Below are 26,365 nucleotides of genomic sequence, written 5' to 3' on the forward strand. Positions count from 1 at the left end.
CAAACTCAGCCCATTCTTTTTCATCTTCAGCACATGCCAGGGTCACCCTCTCCTTTACTCACTCTTTGCCAGGTTTCTCACCCTAGCTTATATTACCTTACACTAGAATTTCTGCTCAGTTTGCCTTTCTGGACTTTCTTATGGACCCATGCCAAATAATACTGCTCAGGCCATGTTTCTTATTTGCTGATTTGAACACTCTGATTTCACTGCTTTGTTTAGCTGACCTTTCTCCTGGCATAACTTCTCCAGTTCCCCATTTTCTATACTATCTTACTTTGGTTTCTTCTAAGCATCTCAGTAATTCTATACATCCTTATTGTCGCTTGCTGAGGGATCTCCATACTGATTCTGCTTCTTTCTTCCTTAATACGACATTCCTAGCCTCATCACCTGGTTTCATAGCTTCACTCACACTTGCCTCTGTCTTTTATTGCACAACTGGCAGTGCTAGTTTAGTGCATCTTCGTGCTCATTCCTGACTCTGTACCTATTTACTTCTTTTTAATTCTAGTCATATATATGAGGAAACTAACAAAGAATTGAACACACTTTTTCTTCCTATTTTGTAAAGAACTCTTTTTCTTCCACTCTCTACTTTTCTATCCCATGACTACTGTTCCTTTTAGCCCTGGAGATCATGGATTAAAGAGTAAACAGCATCATTACAATGCAAACAAAGACTTACTTTTAGCATTTCCTTGAGGTAGTTCCAAACAAAACTAATTGATGAGGGACTGGTCCTCATTCAAAGGCCATTATTTTGATGTTGAAGTTTATCCCTAAACTGTAGTGGAAAGGAATAACACGAAGTTGTATAGACGTATCTAAGTGACCAACCTCAGGGCCACCATTCAACTTACCTAGACCAAGTACTGATAGGGTGTAGTACAGGAATACGATTAGCCCATGGTATTTCCTGAATTCCTTTGTGCTCAATAACCTTCACAGAAGGATTCAGATACTAGATCATTTTTTGTAAACTTGTAAGCCCTTTTCCACATTTAAAACATTTCTTTATACTACTTCAAAACTTACAAAAGTACATAAAAAGGAGTTACCTTTTCTTGATATTGTCGCCGTGAAGAATCCAGAGACTGAATGAGGGCAGTAGCATGACCAACAAACATGGCATAACATGTAGCCCCCACTATCATACTCAACATGGTTATCCATAGGTCGGACATGCTGACAGGGGCACGAGCTCCATAACCAATGCAGAGCATATGGCTCATGGCTTTGAAGAGTGCATATGAATACTGTTTTCCCCAGGAATCATTCTGCAAAAAAAGAGACAGATAACTGAGCCAGCAAGCAGCTGAAATTACAAATATGTTTGTATATGAACAGTGGAATCACTGATTACTGGCTCTGAAAGAGTGGTCTAGTAATGTATCCTCTGTGCACAAGAAGGAATATTCCTTCTAAATTAATTTTTAGATAAAATGTTAGAGAGTCTGCCAGGCAGTACTTATCACAGTGATGTGAAATACATTTGACTGTTTTAAACATGATTGTATTCTCAAACCTGGGAGTTAACCTAATTACAAGGAGACTAAAGGTCAATTTTATTTTACAGTCCATGGCAGAAGGATTAGAAAGATCACAGCATGAAGACTTATCAACCACAAGAAGGTGGTACTCTGTTTTAGTATATATGAAAATACTCCTAGAGCCCCATTTCTTTCTTTTCAGATTTGTTGATTTTAACATACAACCACATATCATCTTATCAGCTGTTTGGCTTCCTAAGGAGATTTAAAAAAATGTATTTGTTACATGCCTGTTTATCCTTTTTATTCCCATAATTTTTGTTTATACCAGCAGCACCTCAATTCAAAAGACTTCTGTTTATTTGGCAAACAGCAAACCTGTGTTCATAGCCACATGGCTCAAAAAAGATGAATTCCTGAGTCACAGAATCATAGAATCATAGAATCATAGAATCATAGAATCATAGAATCATAGAATGGAAGGTTAGTATCTTTAAGGTTGGAAGAGACCTTAAAGATCATCTGATTTCAAAACCTCTGCTATGGACAGGAACACCTCCCCCTGGACCAGGTTGCTCAAAGCCCCATCCAGCCTGGCCTTGATCCAGGGATGGGGCATCCTCAACTTCCTCAAGCAACATGTTCCAATGCCTCACCACTCTCAGAATAAATAATTTCTTCCTTAAATCTAATCAAAACCTACCCTCTTTCAGTTTAAAGCCATTACTCATTCTACTATCACTGCACTCCCTGGCAAAGAGTTCCTCCCCAGCTTTCCTCTAGGACCCCTTTATGTACTGGAAGGCTGCTCTAAGGTCTCCATGAGCCTTCTCTTCTCCAGGCTGAACAACCCCAGCTCCCTCAGCTGGTCTTCTTACGGAGGTGCTCCAGCCCTCTGATCATCCTCCTGGCCCTCCTCTGGTCTCATTCTAATACTTCCAGGTCCTTCTTGTGCTGGAGACCACAGAGCTTAATGCAGGACTCCATGTGGGGGTTTCACAAGTGCAGAGCAGAGGAGGAGGATCACCTCCGTTAACCTCCCTCAAGGTCATGCTTCTTTTAATGCAGCCAGGTAGCTTAATACAGGTGGCTTTCAGGGCAGCAAATGTACATTGCCAGATCACATTGAGCTTTTCACCAATCAGTACCCTGAATTCCTTCTCCTGAAGGATATTCTCCATCTACTCATCACTCAGACTGTGTTTATATTTGGGAGTGCCCCAGAACAGGTGAACAAACTTCCACTTCACCATTGTTGAAACTTCATGAGATTTGCATGAGTACTGTACTTCTGATACATAGCTACCTCTTCCAACTCTCTCTGGGAGATTAGAAGACCTGACAGCTCCTTCACAGAATTTTGGTATCTGTAGTTTTACAGATTATTATATACATATTATTACAGACAGCCAAAGGGGGCATTCCCAGAGAATAGCAGACACTTTAACATGTTCAAAAAGCCTGAGGAGTCTTGGTTAGATTTTTCTGTTTTCCTTGCCAAAGGAATAAAATGAGAACTGTTTTATAGCTGTTGATCATCCATTGCCCAGGAAAACAAATTGTGCTTGGAGGCATGCAGAGTACATAAAAAAACACAGTGTTTACCACAAGAAACTGAGAATAATTTCAGAAATAAAGTGAAGAAGGAAGAATTGAGATGACGTTAATAAGATTAGGCAGTTATCCAGTATTGTGTATAACATACAGGACCAAAAATAATAATTCTGTAAACAAGCAACCATCTAAATCTGTGGTAAAATTTCTATATAAAACTTACATATGAAATATCAATATCTGTGTCTCTCACTCGTGCCAGCTTTGTTGAAATTTTCTTTTGTTCTCAGAGATATACAGCTTGCTCTCTTGCCATCTTAAAAGCCATACTGATCTTATTTTTCATCTTTTCAAATGTGTTGTCTAGACCCTTATGAGCTATAATAGCTGGTAATAGGAAATAAGCTAACCATTCTTTAACTGCAGATAACAAAAGTATCATGTATTTAGTAATATAATAATTTACAAATTACAGGTCTATCTACTTTTACATTTGTTTCTCTATATAAAAGTTTGAGTATTTGTGAAGTTTTCTCTCTTTACAAATGAAACTTCCGTGATGTAAATTCTGTTAAGCAATAGGTTTTCAACGTCTGTATGAAAAAAAAAAAAAAAAAAAAAAAAAAAAAAAGAATTAGAGGAGTCACATTGTTAATCACTGACGGGTTTCACTGAATAAGGAGGAAATCAGATTTTGTTGTTTTTGTTTTGGTGCTTTAACAAATGCTTAGAAGAGCAGGTGCTTTCCTCTCCATCTCCCATTTTGAAGGGCTTTACTTCTAGCTGGTATCAATTTTTTTTTGATACCATTATTTTTTGAAAGCCATACCAAACTCCTTAGCAGTTATAGATTTACATAGACTATACTGAGGAAAATAAACTACTTGCTGGGAAAATAAATAAATAAATAAGGCTACATGTAGCATTATTAAAAGCACAGTATTAAAGAGTCTTAAAGATCTGAATCTCTACAGTTCTTGCAGGGCTGTATGCAGCAGATCCTGGTCCTAAATTGTACTTTTTAGCATAACTATAATAAATACTAAATAAAAAAAATGCTGATCTTGTCTATCTTGATCTTTTCTTTATCATAGTTGGTGTGATAAATCTCAAAGTTCGTTCTAGAAAATTATATTTTTTACTTTTATTTATTCATTTATTTAAACCTAAAGCTTGCTGATTTTATTTCTTGACTGAGATCCTTTTAAAGTCTGTTAATTAAAATGGTAAGTAGAATACCAATGTCTTTAAGAAAAAAAACGATAAAATGGAAATTTAGGAAATAGGCCTTCTACTAAATATGTAAGAGGTTGAAATGTGGTACATAAAATACCACTTGAGAAGAAGTACCATGAAGGAATGAAGCAGTTGCAGTGATAGAACAGCAATTAAATATGTGCAATAAAATAAACCATATATTACCATATATAACCATAAACCTACATATAAAAGCCAGAATAGGACCCAACAATTCAAACAGTCATGATTTCATCTGAATTCAGATAAAAAGTCAAGGCCATCTCAAACAGCAATTTTTTTAAAATAATTAACATTGGACGTCACTGGTAAGATTGTGATAGACTTTGTTATAGGCAAGGTATATTTCAGACATTTGTCATGGGATGGTCCAGAGGAACTGGTCCTCATCTGGGTAAAAAGGGGTAAGCAGAATGAGAAAAAGACATGGTGAAAATGCCTGGGAAAAATAAATAAATAAATAAATAAATAAATGAAATTTAAATTCAGCTTGGATTTGTCTGAATATTTTGTTGTTGCAAATGCATGCCAAAGTTTTTTGTTTGTTTGTTGTTTTTTTTCTTAATAATCAGTCAGCTCTTGTAGAACCAGTCTCAGATGGTGGTCTTTTTAGTTTCTTTATTTTGTGTGTGTGTGTGTTTGTGTTTGTTTTTTTTTTGTTGTTTTTTTTTTTTTCTTTTTTTTTTTTTTTCTTAAAGATGATGCTGAAAAAATATCATTATGGAGGGTGCAAATTTCAGTACTGTTACTCATGTTGTTCACCAGTTTATCCCAAATATAGAAACCACTTAAAAAGAACACTGGTGCTAATGTCAATTCTAATTCTATAATTCATGAATGCTAATACCAAAGTTACTAAATAAAAAACTAATAATAATTATTTCACTATTTTCCACTTGTGTTGTATAACCTCGGGGTTTGGCAGGAACAACTGTTTCAATGTCTAAGGTTGGAATTTTCCACCACCTGAATCAGGCTTCCTGCTCTTTGCTGTACAAAACTAAATCATAGTGACCACTTCTCTGCTACTAGCTTGCATGCATTTTTAGTAAGAAACATTTTTGCACTTAGATAATAAGGTAATTTTTACATTCACAGATAATATCTCTGAGTTAATAAAAAGCTATACTACAAAATAGACCAGTGTTTACAAATTCAGCTTTTTATTAAATATTTCCCTAATTAAATGTTTCCCTAAATGGTAATATTTTGTTTTCAATGTATAGATTAGGGAAAAAAAATATTTTCAACCAATCAGTAAAAAAGGGTATTTAATTTCTTAGTTGACAATGGGCTGATCACTGGTTCCAGATTAGCAGTAATCGGTTTAAAATATTTTAAATGAAATAACATTAATTTGGAAAAACTATTAAAAATTATAATTGTGAAATATGCCAAAGCTGTTTATCCAAGGATTGATTACATAATCTAGCTTGATAACATTGGGAAATCTTCACAATTGTGGAAACCATGATAACTGATCATTTGCAATTTTTGTAGGTATATACATTAACTTAGCAGGTGTCCTAAAATATATATTCATCCCTGAGAACTCCTGATTTTAAAGATCTGTTTCCAAGCCTCTTTCTGCACCTTTGTCTCATAATTTCAAATCTTCTATGGATATCTTTCTATAATATTAACTTTTCAGCTTGTAAGAAAGGTCATGTGGCATCTTCTAAGATTTCTAAAAATAAAAGGCAAATTATTTTACTCAGTGTATTAAAAAACGGCTTTCTATTTTACTGGAAACTATGGAGATTTTCATGAGAAGATTTTATTGTCATCAGACAAATCAATTCCATGCCCACATTGTAGCCATTCCCTTAGGCACAGCTTATCTTACCTCAGCTATATATTGAGATATAAATTGGTTTAGAAATCTCATAGCAAATAGACTATTGCACAGACAGTGTTGTTTTCCAAATTTTTGTCTCAGTTCCTTTCTCCTTTCACATCACAGATACCGTATGTATCACAGAAACTGTGTGTGTCTCAGTTTGCAGGGGGGTGCTTTATAATTGTGTAGCAAAGATTGACTTAGGCATTAAGTGAAATGATTCCTACAGTGATCTTGGACTTAGAATTCTAATTGTCCCCCTGAAAGCCACAGTAGGAACGGGGAAGTAACATGTCCATAACCCAAAGAGCTTGCCTTGTAGACAGTAATAGACACTCATTCATGGCCACCATTCACTTTGGGTTCTCCTGAAGGCAAGTGATTTCTGAAGGAGCAAAGACAGATATAAATCTTAACAGGAAATACACAGACTGTGTCTATACTAGTAAATTATAAAATATTAGAAAGTGTTTCAAAGCTCTGAAACTTTAGAAATGCTCTGTCATGGAGCTGTCCACATAAACACTCTCCCAAGCAATACCAGGTCTATTTGGGAGCAGTGCAGGAAGCTAGACAGTACATAAACCCTTTGGTTTTAACATTGTCACAGAAATCAATTGCATAAATCAAATGTAAAATTCACAATAGGGCTTCAAAGGTTGAAGAAAGTATGAAACATTCTTGATAGCATGACCTCAAGGAAACACCACCCTAAAATCTTGAGGAGACGCTTGACAAAGTTCCTATAAAAATTACAATCTTTTCCGAGGGGAATTTGATTTACCTGTACTTGTATCTCACATAAATTTACCATGACTTACTTCTTATATTTACCCGCTAACTTTTATTTCTTCAAGCCTTTTAAAGACTTGTAAAATCTAATAATTATTTAAAACATAGTTCAACTAATCAAAAAGACATCCTAAGAAAAGGCTATATCTGCATGTTTATGACACTTTTAATTAGTATGTCAAACACAACTAGAGAAATGGACAAGTGTTTCTTACTAAATCCTGTGTCATCTAAATTTAGTGGCCAAAAACTGTTACAGTGAACTTTCCAAAAAAGCCTTACTGACCTCTAAAGTTTCTCATGCTCTTTGTCATCTACACATCTTCAAATTCTGGATCTGCTCTCATATTTCAGAATATAAGCTATGTCCATTGGCAGTAATTTACCTGTGTCAACTAAGTTATATGCCTGTAACTCAGACATCACACTAGAATTGGGTCCTTAAATAAAATTGATTAAATATATCCATCTATACATTTTAGTATGAATACATAGCATTCATAGTTGTCCATCAGTCTAATTCACTGCATCTGGCTTCAACAGTACCTTAGAATGATAGTTTGGTTAAAATCTCAGATATCAAATCACAGCAAAATACTATCTCACCATTTCAGTTTTCAAAAATGCTGTTTGAATACCACAACAAATAACCAAGGTGTCCAGTGGAAAAGCTTTGTAATGCTTATTTTTTCAAAACTTGTGTAGTGGTGAATGTACTGCCATGCAAAACATACACTTATCACAGCTGTTACTGCTAAGACTCTCTTGTTGATTCCTAAAGCTAGTAAACAAAGGCAAGGTGGTAGATTTGGAAGACTAAAAATTTTGCTGTTATTCTAAAAATCTTAAGAAGTGCCAGGAAAATGAGTTTACATTAGGAAGTTTGTACATATGATATAAAAAAAAAAAAAATGAATTGGTAAGCTCAGTGGAATAAACAGATGTCTTCAGAATCTTCTCAGCATTTCTCTCTGCTGATACGTGCACAGATAACAGATGGTGCAAATGACTCAGCACATAGATTCAAGACCAATATGGGCAGAAAAAAAAAAAAGAAAAAAAAGTGTTTGGTACTGCATTTCACAGGAAAATAGGTTTTACTGGAGGAGCAATGACTAAATATTATATATTTACTTTGTTCAAAGTTGTTATGTGACTACTGTCATTACAGCTTATTCGTGTTTTGGTGCTATGTCTTTGGAACTAGCCATCAAACAAAAACACAGCAGCGTAACCGATCTTTGTTTTTCTTTTGATTATTTTTCTTGACACGAAAGAAATGGTTGAGTTTTTATCTGCTAATACCTTCTCCATTAAAAAAGCTGCAAGAATATCCCCCTGTGATTACCTTTTTGTGGTAAGGATTCATTATTTTCTTTGTGGCATCAGCATAGCAATTTATTAAAAGCAACAGAAGTGTAAAAATTTTTCTTAAGCATGCACCTGGGTCTTGCACATATATTTGAGTTATTATATGCGTAGGCCAGTTGCATCCAAAAGGATGGTTCACATAAGACATGTATCTGTTTAAAAGCTCATAGGGCAGGCTCAGTGCTGCTGTGTATATTGCTCAGTGCTGCTCTTAGCACTGAGAATCTGCATCTGATCAGAGATACAATCATAAATTTTTACAGCTGTATACACATTAAGTCAAAAAATTAAACCTTAAAAATATTTTTTTTCTACTCTTTTGCATGTTTTTCATCCCACTCTGATTCATCCTTTTATCTGGTCACTATGATATCCTAACTGAACCCAAAAGACTGAAGAAAGTTCTAAATTTATTAATTCAATTTTAAATAATCTCTCATTCCAAATATATCATTCAAGTTATTTTAGTAAGAATTTTTAAAGAATCTGTACCTAAGATTTTACAAAGTTCAGAATAAAATGTTAAAAGACTATGCCAGTTTTTCCCACATGAAAAGGTAATAGTGCTATGAAACATTCTCCCACCATGGAATCTGACTAGGTGTACTTGTAATTTTTCAGAAGCTGGTGGTTTTGGCTGCAGTCAATTAATACTCTTCCACATAGCCATCTTGTGGCCATCTTGTCTTGGTTACTTAGAAGTACAGTTGTCAGGAGAGAAAACAGACCTGGGTATGTATCTACCAGTATTCATAGAGCTCCCATGCCAACGAATCAGAGATAAACTCAGACAAATACAAGTGAAAGAATTTCCCAGAATGTAGCTGCTACCCCACCCGTGGCTGTTCCACATGGAAACAGAATACAGAATGCAGGGCAGAGTCTTGGATTTTTTGAAAAGTTTATGTTTCAGCTTCTTTAAGTACTCATGCAGAACATGAACAGCTTCTGCAAGGTAGACATCTGGATGCTCTAGACATTTCCTGTTGGTTGTGGCTGGTTTTGTATACATTTGTTTTCAAACTTTTTAGGTGGCATAATTTCAGGTAGTGTCAGAGGCCAATGGGATGGGGTTTAACATGGCTGAGTACCATGTCCTGCACTTCAGCCACAACAACCTGATGCAGCACTACAAGCCTGGGGGAGAGTTGCTTGAAAGCTGCACAGAGGAAAAGGCTCTGGAGATGCTGATTGATGCTCTCCTGAACATGAGCCAGCAGAGTGCCCAGGTGGCTAAAAAGGCCAACGGCATCCTGGCTTGCATTAGGAATAGTGTAGCCAGCAGGATCAGGGATGTGATTGTCCCAGGGAGGTGACTGTCCCCCTGTACTCTGCTCTGGTGAAGTCGTACCTCGAGTAGGGTGTTCAGTTTTGGGCCCCTCAGTACAAGAAGGACATCAAGGCCCTGGAGGGTGTCCAGAGAAGGGCTACGAAGCTGGTGCAGGGCCCAGAACATAAGTCCTGTGAAGAGAGGCTGAGGGAACTGGGGTTGTTTAGTCTGGAGAAGAGGAGGTTCAGGGGAGACCTTATTGCTCTCTACACCAACTGATAGGAAGGTGTGGGGAGCTGGTGGTCAGCTTCTTCTCACAGATAACTAGTGATAGGACTAGAGGGAATGGCCTCAAGTTGCACTAAGGGCAGTTCAGGTTGGACACTTGGAGATACTTCAGTCTCAGAAAGAGTAGTCAGGCATTGGGACGGGTTGCCCAGGGAGGTGGTGGAGTCACCGTCCCTGGGGGTGTTCGAGGAAACGTTGGACATAGTGCTTAGGGACATGGTTTACTGGGTGATATTGGTGGTAGAGGGATGGTTGGACCAGATGATCTTGAAGGTCTTTTCCAACTTTAATGATTCTGTGATTCTGTGAATTTTAGTAGCAATTACTACCAATAGAAAGCATTTCCTCTTTCTTCCTTTGAATTAATGTTATTATCTAAAATAGCCCAAAATCTTTTACAAATTCTTTTTTTTTTTTTTTTTTTTTTTAAATAATCCAATAATCTGACAATGAGCTTTGGCTTTTGTTCTGCTCTCTCACAGCACATTCAAAGTTTCATGAAGTCACACTATTTTTTGATCCTGAAATAAACTATGCATCATTACTTTAAGCAAGGGACTGACTGAAACAGATACACAGTGTCCACCAAGGGGACAATATGTTGCAATTACAGTAAATACACAGTAAGTATTATGTAGTCACTGTAAGTGACTACAACAAATAAGTACATCTACAGGTTTCTATTAGAAATGATTTAACTGAGCAAACACGGCTTCTCTTTACTATAAGAAAAGAAGAAAAAGAAAGGTCAAAACAATAATGAGAAAATATATAAATCCTACAAAAAACCTTTTCCAATGACAAACTGAAATGCATGAAATAAAACTGCTGAGGAGACTTAAAAATTCAGAGTGTGGTAAAGACATCATATCTCTTTTTCTGCTTTTTTCAGATGGTGAAAGATGGATATGATGCAATGTTTACTTAACAAGCCTCGAGCACTGAATCAAATGATTTATGAAATGCTTTTACAATGCAACCACCAAGAAAAGCTTTGGATTCTCCACAGTAGCTATCTGATAGTCAAGAACAGACAGATGATAATGTAAGCTTAATATAGCGCCTTTCTGGGAGACAGCTGAAGGAGTGAAGTGATACAAACCTGACTTGTGACTCCACAGTATATTGCTTTACTAAAAAACTGTTAAGTAGAATCACCATTGTCATAGACAGGATTTGCAACTAATTCAGAAAAGGGAACTCTGCAGAAGGAACTGCATGTCTGCGTTCTGTGAACAACTCAGACTAGACAGCAAATTCTGTGAAGCATCCGATCCCAAATAAAATGACAAATGAAAATAAAATGTTTTTTGGCAGTGGATATTTAGCATTCTGAGTGCTATTACCATTCTTTTTGAATCAGAGGTTTTGAAGCTGTGTGAAAACAGTGGAAAAAAAAAAAAAAGAAAAACAACTAACTTTGTAAGTAGCAGACAAAGCTATTCTTAGGAAAGGATAGGAAATCTTGATATACATGTATAAATTAAAAGGGAGATAGACAGACATGCATAAAATCATAATGTTAAAATGCTTTCTCACTAACATATCAAAATACTGTCTGGTTTTCATTAGAAATACTTTCATTCTTGTTCTATATACATGCATGCTCTTGCAAAATATTTTCCCTTTGTAAGTATTAAAGGAATGTGATCTTAGAAAAATTATATATATATATTTATACATATATATATAAATGACAGGTTACAGTAGAATGAAAAATACTAATATATAAAATACTAATACTACTCAGAAAGGCAAATGTGTCTACATGTGGCCTGAATGTTTTAATCTGCTGAAAAATTAACCAAGGTGAATCAATGCTTATTTCATTCTCAGATTCAGCATAAGAGTTGGTACTAGGATTCAGGAGTTCCAGTGCTTTGAAGAATAGTCTTTCCATTGCAAGGAATTCAGTTCCATATGGTAGAATTCAAATATTTTTCTCCTTAGTCTATAGCTTTTATCATAAATTCTTTTCTCTTTAAGTAACATAGTTTTTAGGGTAAAAATGCAGTGTTTTTAGGCATTTTTCTATACTTAGCGGGTGTTGAAAACAGCACTTTTCCTGTCAGTTTTCAATTTATTTCCTAATCTGATACCTTTGAGACTTTAGGTTACATCTGGTTAGTTTACCAGATGTAACCTTCAGGAAATTAAGTTATTAAATATCTGATCCCTCGAGGGGCTGGTCTGTGTGTTTGGTAAATCACAGTCCTACAACAAATACAATCTCCAACAAATAGCTTTTCATTATTTTGTTAGAGAGCGAAATCAGGAAGCAAAGGAGTTTTGCAGCTGATATCTTACTCTGTCTTTATGAAAAGAACAAACCTTGGTGTCAAAGTAAACACGGAGGATCTAGGTCAGATGCTTTTATTTTTCTGAGAACTCTGATGAGTTTCACTGATGATCTGTTCTTAAATTCAAATACCCTAAAACTGCAGGTGCTTACTAGTGTTTGCAAGGTTATTAAGGTAATAAAATAACTTGAAGAAAAAATTATTTAGCAGCCTATAACCAACACACAAAATGATGTCTATTGATCTATTGATTTAAATTAAAAAAAAAAAAAAAAAAAAAAAAGATTTAGTGACTCACTAAAAATTAATTTATTTCCTCTACAAGAGGGAGGTTAACTTGAGTCATAAAAAAAAAAAAAAAAAAAAATCCTAACTTTAGGGTACCAAGTATTCATGCTTTGAGGGAGAAGGAAGGGGAACATTCCTCTTGTCTTTTAAAGCTCTTCCACAGCACTTGAAGGACTTACAGAGCACCCAAGAGACCTCATAGCATTATCCTAAGATGTGCTGAGTTTCCATGCCCCAGTCATGCCTCTAAAAACAGATTTTGTCTGTTTTCTGATATCATGAGTTGAAATCCACTGGGAGCCTTAATAAGTAGGCAAAAGTGATGTTCATTGTCTTTTGCCTTCCCTGTCACAACACTGAAGCTCACTGAAACTCACTGAAACTCATAAACGTTTGAGTTTGAATACCCAGTACAGTGAATTAAATTCTGCAGAAAGCTGTATTTCCTTTAATTTTGTCTAATGTCTGGGTAGCTTCCTTTTTCTGTTTCAAGGTATAGCTCTATAGTTGTCTCTCAGCTTACTTTAAGACATGAGAAATCATGCCCTGGGGAGGGAGTGTGACTACTGTGTCTCCATAGAGCTGGCAGCCCATGCCCATGCAAGCACTTTGGGACACTCTCTGGTAAACTCAATTCCAGTGCAGGGCACAGCAGGAGGGACTCCAAACTGTGGGCAGTGAGGCAGGCTCTGAAACCACTACAGTATAGCAAAGTCACAATATGATGACACTGTGCCCCTGCGCCCCACTTCCAACCTAACAGTGAAGCACTCGGTCAGATCAGAAGAAATACGCATTGATGCTTGTTAAATACCAGCTCTGGCTCCAGAAGTCTCTTAGCTGCAAATTTCTGAAAAGTGGTAAGATGCTAATGGAAACTCTCTGCTCTGTTGCTTGCTTTGGTTTGATCTTCCGCAGGCATCTGCTCTGGGGATGAAAATGCTCTGACTCAGATGGGTAACAATGAAGCAGGTGACCCAGCCCAAAAGAGAAACCCTGGGAAGAGGTCAGTCATGAGAGGTTGTGATTGATGTTTGAGGGAGAGAAGAACAGGAAGAACACCATGATCCTGAGCAATGGACGATGAACAGGCTTAGTAATGGTGCACCTCATTGACTGTTATTTATATGCAAGTATCTACAGTGACCTGTGGCCCAATTTGTCCTGACTCTTGCTAGAGAGAATGAACAGTAACAGAAGAACGCATAATAAAATTTATCACCTGATTTCAGTTACTTAACATCAATGACTAAGTCAGCTGTTGAATCTGCCTAAGCTACCTAAACAGAAAAAAAAAATAAAAATTAGACTCCTATAGATGGTGATTTAGAGTAGTAAGTTAATTCAGGTGCTGTTTATCACCTCCAGGGGAGATTTTTTCTCTCTCAACCATCTGTATCAGAAACCTATTCAGCTAAAACCACTTCCATTAGCTCCCTGAGCTCCCCTGTTGAGTGTGCCTTTGTTTTCATGGAAGGAGATGTCCCACATCTATTCTTGCTCCTACCCAGTGAAGAAACTAAAATTCCTCAAAACACTCTTCTCTCTCAAGCTATGATTTTATTTTATAAACTTTGGTTTTGCTCTTAAAATTGAATCTGACATTTGGATTAGGAATCAAGTTTGCCAGTATGGGTAGTGGCTAAGAGATGTCGGTTGGGCTCTGTGGGTGTGGCTGGAAATTTGTCTAGGTGAATTCAGTTCTAGCACAGTGGCTTTAAGATAAGCATATTATAATCAGACGGTATAATAAACCACATACAGGAGCAAGACAATAAAGGCATCTAATCAGAACACAAGAATGCTCAAAACACAAACTTAAAAATTGCTCCATTATAGGTATTATAGCATTACACAGCACACAATATGAGTTCCATACTCATACTTCACTCGGACCATAGCATTCACATCTTGAAGACATGGCATTTGCTCTGCCTAAAAAGGCTGAGAAGGATGTTAAATTGGAAATAACTTAAACACTTGATTGGAAACATTTCTTAATGGAAGCTTCATATTTGCTGGACACCTGCTAAATCTGAAAAAAATCTTTATCTGAAAAATCTAATCACAGTCTACGTATCTATTGTACATTTATGTATGATCAAATGAAGTCTTTATTACTCTTATTTGATTGAAACAAAATAAACAATTCACTTAAGAGAAATTCAGTTCAGTTTGCCTTGACCCCAATAATGTGTCAATATTTGGTTTTAATATTTGTGTTAATAAATCTAGGCAGCCACATAGCTCAGAAAAAGAAAAACATTATGTATGGCAGAAGGTATTAATTGAGATAAGTAATAATTTATTTCTACTGCAGCATGTTCTGCATGCTCCAAGTGCATAGATACAGACAAGTTTTAGCTTACCTTCATACAGAAACAGTTGCATAATTCCAACCAAAATCTTACAAAGATTAAAGTTCTTATTTCACTGAAATTAGCTTTAAAATTGAATTAAATTGAATATAATTTCATATAACATTTTTTTTTTCTTCTTCTGTACTTTACACTTGAAGTTCCTTTCTATTTATTTTTAAGAGGACAAGTTTTAGTTCTGTTCTTTGTTATTAAAGTAACTAATAGGTGCATTAGTGATTGCAGTGCTGGAAGAAAACCTGACTACTTTTGAGTTTCAGCACAGCCCTTTTGTGAATTTCTTGAAGCTAACATGCAAGTCTTCCTTAGAAATATAATATAAACACCAGCTGGAAACACCCAGATGCAAAGAACACAATTCTTTATATATGTATAATTGTGTTTTTCAGATCCAACCTTTAGAATTAAGGAACTAAACCAGTCTACGGAAGGAATTACATTAGAGGAATTTTAAATGTAAGAAAACAACAAGCTTTGATACACCAGAGAAATCCTTCAACTTTTATTCACATCAACTTTGTATACATCAAGTACATAACAATTTTGTATTTCCTCAAATCATGTTGAGATTGGTGTGCTGGGTCATAGTTTAAAAATAAATAAATAAATAAACACTTCTGCTTCAGTTATTTAATTTCTATTAAAACTGTCTCATTCTCTTTCTCCTTCCCATTTTTTTTTTCCTTCTCCATTCAACTAATGTGATTTAGGGTTAGTTTATTTTATTGATCTACAAAATGTAGTCAGTTATGAGCAGTTACACTGCTATATCTGAAAACAGATGCAATTTCCAGGATGCAATTCCTCATCAGCATTTATATGTTATCATATCTATAAACAGCTGGTTTGAAAAGATAGTGATTATAACAGCCTAAGGGGACCTCATCCACGCATATTCATAAACTCAGGCCTGTCAGAATAAGTCTTTCACTACTTCAGTTAGATGTGAAAGAATATGCAGCAGCAGGAAGGTATTATTGCAGTGGTAAAACCACAGTAATCAATATCAGAGAAAAACAACTAAAAGCACGTTTAACATATTCTGTGCTGTATCTGTGGTTAATATACAGAGGGACAGAAAGCCAGCAGGTGAATTTTATGGGTTATGACAACTTACAAAGAGATGTTTAAATAGGTCCAAAAATTCTTGAGCCAAATCCATTCTTACTTAGTGAAAATCTAGCATTTGTGCTTATTGTCCATGAGTGAACCATTCCAGTGTGATCTTCTCTTTTCACGAATCTGAATTAAACTCATATTTCATTCCCACTGAAGATTTCCATCATACACTATAAAATTTATTTCTGAACATGTGGAAAAGGCTGTTCAAATTATACCACAGACTCCCATATATATTACTCTGTCAACATTTAATGGAGTTTAAATTTGGCACAACTTTCCTATTTTTACTATCTAACTTACTTATTTTTACTATTAGGGATAAGCAGAGAGATATTGGGGATTACTGCCAAGGATGATAAAAAATTGGTCTTTACTCCTGGTCACTACTCAGCCACTTTCTGAAAAACTGAACTACTAGTCTGAATAGACTCTGCTCAGAAATAACACTTCCAAACAGAAAGCTGTTGAAAAAGTATCATGCAAAGTTCTTTCTGCCTATATCATCCTAGATAATACTTTTTTGATAATATACACTACTCTCAAAGTGCTAGGTATCCTCAAACACAAGCTAACTTCTTCCTCCTCCAAATACAAAAGATGAAATAATACACCATAACGTGTTTTTGCTCAAAAATAGTGAAAAATTACAAAAATATTTTACAGAAATCCAATGCAAAAATTACATTCTCTTTTTTTACTACAGATTAAGGCATCTTTGATTCAAATGACACATGAGTTGAACCGGAAAAGGTACATGAATCATCTGTGAAGAACATGGAAACAATTTTCTTGCCTCATTCAAATGACAAAGAATATCTTATCTTGATGTTTACCAAAGACTGATGTTTACAAAGCAATTACACAATTGCTTCAAAGCATTTATCTGACAGTACTGTATTAGCAGTATTGCAAAACTTAGGTAAAATTGTGATAATGAAGTAGACCTGACAGTATCCATCTCTCTCTAGTCCAATGACTGGAGAGACGATGACGGCATTGAGTGCACCCTCAGTAAGTTTGCAGATGACACCAAGCTAGGTGCGTGTGTCGATCTGCTCGAGGGTAGGAAGGCTCTGCAGGAGGATCTGGATAGGCTGCACCGATGGGCTGAGGTCAACTGTATGAAGTTCAACAAGGCCAAGTGCCGGGTCCTGCACCTGGGGCGCAATAACCCCAAGCAGAACTACAGGCTGGGAGAGGAATGGTTGGAGAGCTGCCAGGCAGAGAAGGACCCGTGAGTGATGGTGGACAGTCGGCTGAATATGAGCCAGCAGTGTGCTCAGGTGGCCAAGAAGGCCAACGGCATCCTGGCTTGTATCAGAAACACTGTGACCAGCAGGGCTAGGGAGGTGATCGTCCCCCTGTACTCGGCTCTGGTGAGGCCACACCTCGAGTACTGTGTTCAGTTTTGGGCCCCTCGCTACAAGAAGGACATCGAGGTGCTTGAGCGGGTCCAAAGAAGGGCGACAAAGCTGGTGAGGGGCCTGGAGAGCAAGTCCTATGAGGAGCGGCTGAAGGAGCTGGGCTTGTTCAGCCTAGAGAAGAGGAGGCTCAGGGGTGACCTTATCGCTCTGTATAAGTACATTAAAGGAGGCTGTAGAGAGGTGGGGGTTGGTCTGTTCTCCCATGTGCCTGGTGACAGGACGAGGGGGAATGGGCTAAAGTTACACCAGGGGAGTTTTAGGTTGGATGTTAGGAAGAATTTCTTTACTGAAAGGGTTGTTAGGCACTGGAACGGGCTGCCCAGGGAGGTGGTGGAGTCACCATCCCTGGAAGTCTTCAAAAGACGTTTAGATGTAGAGCTTAGGGATATGGTTTAGTGGGGACTGTTAGTGTTAGCTTAGAGGTTGGACTCGATGATCTTGAGGTCTCTTCCAACCTAGAAATTCTGTGATTCTGTGATTCAATACTACACACATGAGATGGTCATAAGCTTTTAAAATAAAATCCAGCCATTCAAAACAGAGAGAAAGAAGATACCAAGGTAATTTCAATAATATTTTCTGGCTGTTTTATAGTAGTTCCTTAAAACAGATACTCAGCAATATTTTAATACTAAGATTGGTGTTCCTCCTACACAAGAGAAAAAAAAAAAAAAAGAAAAAAAAAACACTCTAAATTACAAAAATTATAAAAGTGTTATGTGGACAAGTGTCAAAATCTCAAGTGTCTGAAGTATGAAAGTGATGCATGAAAGTTCAGAATTACATGAGCTAGATCTTTAGAACAGTTTGACTTTTCTAAATAAGGCAAAATGTAGGCATTCTAAATGCCACAAGTTCAGGTGGCCAATTTTTATTTCTGTCTAATTGCATCTCAGTGGGGACTTCTGTCCAGATGTACTTTTGTTATCAGAATGAGTCAAGTGCTGAATAGTCATGTACAGGAAGTTTAAAATTGATATGGCAAAAACGCTCACTTAGAAGTAGCAAAATTAGTACTCTTGAGAAAACCTGATTGTAATACATCTGAAATGACCTCTTGGCAGTAATATGCAGCTTGCGCAAAGCCAATTATCTTTACACAATCTTAAAACACACAGATCAAGAAGTGCATATTAACATAGATTTACATGGAAAAAATGCTGAAGAGCAGATGTATATAAATGGGATTCATCTGGTTTTATCTACGTCTGGATTTATTCTGGGAAACCTTCTATGGCATAGATATTCCAACTGTTCAGTGTTTGGATATTCCAGCAACCCATGAAGAGCTACTTCAGAATAACCTTTCCACAATAATATGTTTGTTCAACCTGGAATACTACCACATGGAGATAAACACGTTTTGTCAAATTTATACAGACATGGCAAAATAGCCAGCCATCCTGAAACAAAGGGAGTGCATTCTTTTACAACACAGAAGCTGCATTTGACTACAAGGTGCATATAATTCTTCCTGAATATTTATTCTGGGGCACATGGCAGGTAGAAGGTTCTAAAATATGACAGGTCCAACTTACATTTCTGCTTTAGTTTTATTGTTGTTGTTGTTTTGTTTTGTTTTTTTTTAAGAAGAAAGAAATGGCTAAGGCATGCATTATGATGTTTATTATTTTTCCTTAGTATGTCTACCGAATGCAACAATAGAATTAGCCATATTACATGCCATTTCTTGTATTTGTTCAAAATTAAGTTTTCAATAAAATATTTCCTAATATACAATTTATCACAAATCCCTTTACAATATACTTCAGAATTAACACTCATGAGTTGGGCTGATTTTCATAGGGGAAAACATGGGACTTAAATCTTGATGATAAAGGGGTAAATCCCTCCTTGAATCCACATCTGGATAACTTCCTACTAGCTTACATGATAATGAAGAAATTGTGTGGAAATAAGTTGGTATCTATTAGGTTCACCAATCTGAATTTGCATGCTTCTTTTCACTAACTGTTTCATTATTCTTATCCTGTATAAGAAAGACCAGCTTTCTATCTGAATGAAACAGAGGCACATTAGGTAGCCAACTAAATCATTACAGAAGTTGTCCTCTTTAGAACCTATTAATACATCAGTAGCACATTGTTAGCACTTAAAAACATAGGTCCGAATTTAGATCCTTGTTCTGTAGCATTGAATTTCAGTATCTACTAAAATAACTATCTCTACCATCAATACTTCAACATTGAGTTTAAAGTATTTCAGTGACAATAAAGTCCAGTAGAAGAGCTTATGACAGTACTTGAATTCATAATGCTAAACTATTTCCAAAGATATGGGGGGGGAGGGAAAGGGGGGAAGAGGAGGGTGCTTGGGGAACCTGTTCTGAAGGACTACTTTCAGTTTTGTTTCAGTTGCAATCCAAGTATTCATGGATAACATGCATGCTTGCATTAGTATTAAATTTTTATGAAGCTTTAGGCCACTGTGTAAATGATTTTGCGCCTTTATTTTCAAAATGTGAAGGTTCTACTTTTCAATTAGCTCATGATATTAGCACAATGAGCTCCAAATGATAACCTGGGAACCCATCAATGTCATAAGTAATTTTAAGTTAGCGAACCAGTGAGGCTTCACTATCACAGAATTTGAAATTGTAAACCAGTGCATTTCTGCTACAAACAAACAGCATTTGAAAGATGGAGATAATATAACTTGAATGAGAAGATTAAAAAAAAAAAAAAAGTAAGGATGTAGTGGAACAAATGAGTACAATTTTGGGGTTAAGAAACAGCAGCCATGATAGAAATATAGTGCAGATGCTGGGTTGGACCACAGTAACTTGCCTTCTACTCAGAATCAATTTACTGTCAGCAGGAACTAAGACAATGAACAAAATAGAAATAAAGAAATATTAAAAAAAAAAAAATATGAGGCACATGAAAATTTCTTTTATGTAAGAACATCATAAATCTACTGTCAAAAATACTAAAGTCTTTTGGTACTTTTGGTAATAATAGATATTACACTAAGGCAAGAAGGTAAGAACAAAAAGTTATTATTATTTCCTTTAGTATGGGTGTTCTACGCCAGCAAAGATGGATGACATCCTAATCTATTAGAGAACATTAAAAACAAACAAACAAACAAACAAAAAACATATGCCAAAACCTAAGTTATCTTCCTAAAGCCTCAGCCATTTTTATAAAAATGAGAATGTGATTTGTTTTCCTCTTCACTGATCATGGCACACAAAGTTAAATCAACAGTGTCCTCAGCTACCCCATTTCTTTGGTACTTTCTAGCTTGGTGTAAAACTTTGGTACTGCAGTTAACACATGGCTTCAGTCTACATTAAGCATACTTTGTCATTTAGCACTGCATGTCTACAACTTTTTCCTCTGTAGTTTCTGATAGAGTCAGATCACATTAACTAATATCCTGAGCTAATATATTTTTAGGCCTAACACTGGATTTTATGACCTGTTTCACCCACTGGTACAGGACACAAGCAGTTGCATTATCCCATCATCTTGAATGGGAAGTGAGCTGACCTCAAAAACTGGGTCAGGACTGTGTAAGAGAGAGCAATGACTGAGTACTGAACAATGGCACATCCTGGAAGAGTATTATTATTCCAATTTACTTTCCCAAAACATGGGTAACTTAGTCCTAAGAATGTCAGTTACATAATGTTACTATTAGTACTACCATATTTCCAAATTATATTGTAAATAGAGCATTTATCTGAATTGGGCAATTCCTGCTTCATTAATATTTTAATCAGTCTCAGAACAGTAATGTTTTAACTGTTCCTAGAAGCATTTGCTATAACTAAATCAATAGACATACATAAATATATAACTATAAAATACATTAGTGTAGTATTATACCTCATGAGATCCTAAGTGCCTCCAGTAATCAGATGATTCCCATATGTTCCATGTTTACTAGGCATCCAATTTAAGATCATGGGATTTGATTTATATATGTATTTATTACTTGTCACTGCAAATGAAGTCAAGAGGAATCTGTGCTTTGAACATGGCTCCACAACATCTTGACACATAATAAAAAGTTACTCAAAACATTTGTGAAACACTAAATAATTTCCACATAATGATTAAATGCAGCAAAAAATAATGAGAAAATTATCTGTCTAATGGCTAACCACAGGGTTGAAGGTGGTAAACTGATACATTATCAAAAAAAAAGAAAACTGAATACTGAATACAGTCACTCATCAAGTGACTGCAATCCACTCCTCCACTAAGTGCTCCACTAAGTAAAACAGATCTTACTGAAGTATTACTGAAAACTGAATAATTGAAAATGGTGTTAATTAATAAGAAATGCTGACAATTAGTTCTATGTGTGTGTATACAAAAACTAAACTGTTTTTGTATATATATATTTTTGTTTTTGTTGGTTTTGTATATATTGTCATATATTATTTTATATTGTATATTACTGTTTATGTATATATTATATATATTGTTTATGTATATATTATATATATATGTTAGCATAATTCTCAGAGCATTAGAATTCATGACCATTTCCTACATTTATGAATTTCCCTATTAATCATTAATTTAAACCATTCATTTTGCAATGGGAAGGACCTACAGACTCTACAGAAGAAATTTCCAAATTATTTTCACTTCAATGGTAATACCACCAGAGATAAGGATCTTAAGTTTAACTTCTGATTTTCCTTTTCCCTGAGCAAATGATACAACACAAGGGAGAGTTAATATAATGCAAAATCCCTCTTCTCCAAATCTAAAATCTAAAAAGACAACAACTGAGTTTAAAGCAATTCAACGGCAAGGACAGTAAGAACATGACAAAACAAAGAAACCAGAGTACCTGAAGCATTCTTGCTGTGCAAACTTGGCTGACTGCCATGAGAAATGCCAGCAAAGCAAGCCCTTTCCAAAAACTTTACAGTTACTTTTAGCTTTTAAAACACTCAGCCTTCAAGTTAAATTCTATACTTCTCTGACAGGTTTTTATTTGACTAAAGCAACTTTATACATGAAAAATCTGGCAATCTTATGTAAATACCTTGCTTAAAAGACCATATGTCCTAACGATACATCTGATGATTGCAAATATAGTCAAGTAAACAGAGGTTGTGGACCTTCAGACACTGTTACTCAAGGACTAACGTGCCTTTCAGATTTTGCCATAGGTAATAGGAAATGCAAAACTTTCAATAAAACAAAAACTCATTTACTGCAAGGGATGCTTTATTGCAGGCATGTCGTGTTCAAATGGCCAGATGGCATCAGTGGCAAAAATGTCATCTCTACTTGCTTAGAAACTCTGTCCCATATAAGGCCTGGACATAACTGCTCATAATTTGGGACTTTCACACAGGGTTTTTTTTGTAATTCTCTTCAGGTAAAAGCAAACACGAAATGAAGAATTGGGGGTTCTACAGATTGACAGGAGGGGCTCTCTGCAGCTTTCTGGTTTTGTGCCTCCCATTGACTCTGTTGAAAGTTTTACTCCTAATTTTCTAAAGAACTACTGGCTCTGACTCTGAGGTATGATAAATCTGTTTGGTCTGTGAGTCATTATGGAAGTACACTAGTCTGAGGCAATGCAGATCAGAAAGCTGAGGATAAATAACACAAGGAAACAGAGATAATATGCTGAGCCAACGTAAAATTAAGCAGTATCATTAAGAAACTTTGTAAAACTTCTTCAAAGAAGACTTTGTTTAGGCATGAAACGCACAGTACTAGCGAAAAAAAAAATCTAGGAACTACATTGGAGAACCATAGAGCCTTGCAGAAATAACTTACATTTTCTGGAGTGGATTGACTGGAAAATGACTTACAGTGATGAGGAAAAAAGAGCACCTGTTCACCTTTATTTTATTTATTTACTGTTTGTCTTATTTTTGGAGACAAATACATAAATATTGTGGAAGAACATAAGATCCTGCTGGCCAACTGTAAATAAACATTACAGAGTGCAATGAAATGCCAGTGAAGATACGAAAGCGGGCAAGTGGGATGACATTTGGAAAAATTAAAGGAAGATACTAGCTTACACTTTCTTTTCATAACAACAGGAAGGCCAGTGTTAAGAATTGGCCTTATTTTGAGGAACATATAGTGTTGCAACAGTGTGAAGTCCTGGAACTGTCCACACAAAACTTCACTTACTCAAATGAATAATGGGCAATTTCTGAGCAGTTGATTTCAGAAGTCTTTGATTCAGAAACTTGAACCAAACTCCAAATTCATTTACAGTTGTCTTTACAAACTACTGTGCTGAAATCTCTGAGTAAAATCTTCAAGTAAAAGAGAATGTATTGACAGAAAGATGTATTAGATGGAGTTAGCTAAAGACCTCTTCTTCCTGACAATATTGGTTCTTCGTGGCCATCACCACCAGTTCAGATTGAACCACAGTATTCATTAACAGCAAAAGATTCAGTTGTCAGAGGGGAGGGGAAAAAAAAAAAAAAGTGCAATTTTCAAAAAAATCTTTCCAAGAATATATGGCCAGTAAAGAGACCGTATTATTTCTGTAAGAAAACAGTGTGGGCAGGCAGAAAGATCTCCCTAAGCATGTGCACAGCTTTCTAAGGTGAAATGTAGTTCTTACATAAGAGAGAGAATTTAATAGCTAACTGTTCCTGCAAGTGTACCTTTAAAAGGTAAATACTTCAATTGACCATAATCCAAGGCTTACTCCCTTTACTCTCTAGCATGATTTTTATCTAGATCTCTAGCAAGCTGGTAGAAAATGTACCCTTTCTGAAACTGAATGAAAGATGTTATGAAGCAGAGCCCAGGATGCAGCAGAATGCAAAGACGTGCCAGTCAGCATCCTGGTGACCTACTTTTATAGTAGCAATTCCATTTTTGAAGATATGTTGCTTTTTTTTTCCTTTTTTTTTTTTTTAGAAAAGCTGCACAATGAGGTGTCAGCAAACATGCTGCTTATCATTAAAGATTGTCATTCAATGACTGCAAATGCTTGTCTGTATGATTGACAATGTTAGTCACCAAGCTCCCACAGTAATGTGCAGTATCACTTTCCTAAAGGAATAAATACTGTTATGTTTCTACAATAGAAATATGTGGCACTAGGCAAGTTGCCCATCTACAGTAAAGATGTCTTTTTATGTATTATATAGTTGTAGAAACTGGAGAGATGCATGTTTTCAGGAGGTCAATGAGACAGTTGCTTGGGGCTTTTTCTGTTTGTTACAGGCACATTTCAACAACTTATTCAGTATCCTTCCAATGAAAAAGATCTACCTGATTCTTCATCTGACTTAATATAAAACATTTAATGCTTTATAGCTACTGATCTTTACGGCATAAGTCAAACAAGCAGAATATCATTACCCTTCCTTATAAATTCTCACGGACAAATTCCGTGTCTTCAACTGTCTGTTCACACACACAAAAGTACTGAACCACAGAATTAAATCTGTATTTTCCTTTATTTTACTCAGCAAAAAAAATCATGTTTACATTTGGAACAACTTGGTAATGGGTTTAATAACATGACCAAGAAGTTATTTACAAAACAAACTGAGAACAACTTTAGATGAAAACAAAGTAGATAATATACTTTCTGGAGCATTATGAAACTAGAACCTAAGCTGAAAGCACTGGTGAAGTGAGTGTTTCTAAATCTCTTTCGTGACTTTTTTGAGGATTGAAGATTAAGAAATTAAATGCCCTCAAAACAGAAAACATTTTCTGTTTCATTTACTGACAAGGAGTCAGTATGATTTTGTCAGTGATGAGGGCTACAAAACTAACCTTCATCAATTAGCAAGCAAACCAATAAAATAACTTTGAATAAGTTATTAGGCATGTATTTTTACATTTAAGCCCAATGTTAACTGTTTAGATAAATAAAGTTTAGAAAGCACAATGAAAAATGAACAATACTTACAACCATACCGTTTAGGGACACCCAGCAATCTGGTGGGAAATCCTGGAGCAATGGTACTAAAAACTGAAGACAACCATCCCAGTGGCAAAGCAGTAACATCATTCCAATCAGATTAAAGATTCTCACCACAGCACTGGCCAGATCATATGTCATGTGGAAAATCTGTAGACAAAAATTACAGATGATAGATGAGATGCAAATCAGAAATGCAAATTATTCATTTCTCATCGAAACAAAGAAGCTTAAACCCAGATGTTCTAAGGAGGTAGAGAACTTTCAATAAATTCATGTCTGGGGGCACAGGGTTGTACGGACACACCTGACACTTGGCTGCATGCCATGATTACATAAGCTGGTAAAAAGTGCTGGTGGTCAGTAGTCACCAACTAAAGTACTTTCTTAAAGCCCACAACTTCCTTCAATTGAGCAAATGTCACACACACACATATAAATAAACAAATAATTAAATAAGTGACAGAAAGCTTGCTAAAGGTAGTGAAACCAATGCATGTATGCTAATTGGGTGTTTAAATATTCACAAAGTTGTGGGAGATATAAATTCAATGACCCATTCAGAATAGCTTCACTTCCGCACTCCTTGTTTTCTTAAAATCAACACAATTTAAGTGAAGAAGCTATGTAAATAATTTTACATCTGTTTGGGTTTCTGCACTGTTAATACCAGTTTGACATGCAAAATGATAAAGTATCTCATTGCTTTTAATCATTGGCAATTTTCCTAAAATACTGAGAATCCTGAAACACCATAGTAGCTAAGGTTAGCTCAAACTAATATTTGGATTTTTCCATTTTTTTTTTTGTTGAAAAAAAAAATGCATCTGCATGGACTCTTACAGTAAAACTAATATATTTATATACACTTTTAAAAACAACACAGAAATTTTGAAGTTTGTCGTGGGCATGTTTGTTGTACAGGACTGGCATGAACAGCAACAATCTGTTGCCAAACAGAATGGAGAAAAAACATTGTATTTAGCACTTTTCTTCTGTATTGCTTTTGAAGCACTTCCAAATTAGATATACAGGCACATTCTTTACTTATTCCAGAAGTCAGTTAACTTAAGGTAAATA

At 35.8% G+C, this 26,365-nt stretch overlaps 1 protein-coding gene across 1 annotated transcript in view; it reads right to left on the reverse strand.

Moving 5' to 3' along the window:
* HCN1 (hyperpolarization activated cyclic nucleotide gated potassium channel 1) overlaps positions 1–26,365 on the reverse strand; it is a 207,606-nt gene that overhangs the window by 69,786 nt on the left and 111,455 nt on the right. Inside the window, exons 3-4 of the mRNA XM_068667398.1 lie at positions 25,274–25,435; positions 1,062–1,280 (exon numbers count right to left, since the gene is read on the reverse strand). Of these exons, the coding sequence (XP_068523499.1) occupies positions 1,062–1,280; positions 25,274–25,435 (381 nt within the window). The remainder of the gene's footprint in view (positions 1–1,061; positions 1,281–25,273; positions 25,436–26,365) is intronic.

Source organism: Anas acuta, chromosome Z, assembly GCF_963932015.1.
Source record: "Anas acuta chromosome Z, bAnaAcu1.1, whole genome shotgun sequence".
Taxonomy (NCBI): domain Eukaryota; kingdom Metazoa; phylum Chordata; class Aves; order Anseriformes; family Anatidae; genus Anas; species Anas acuta.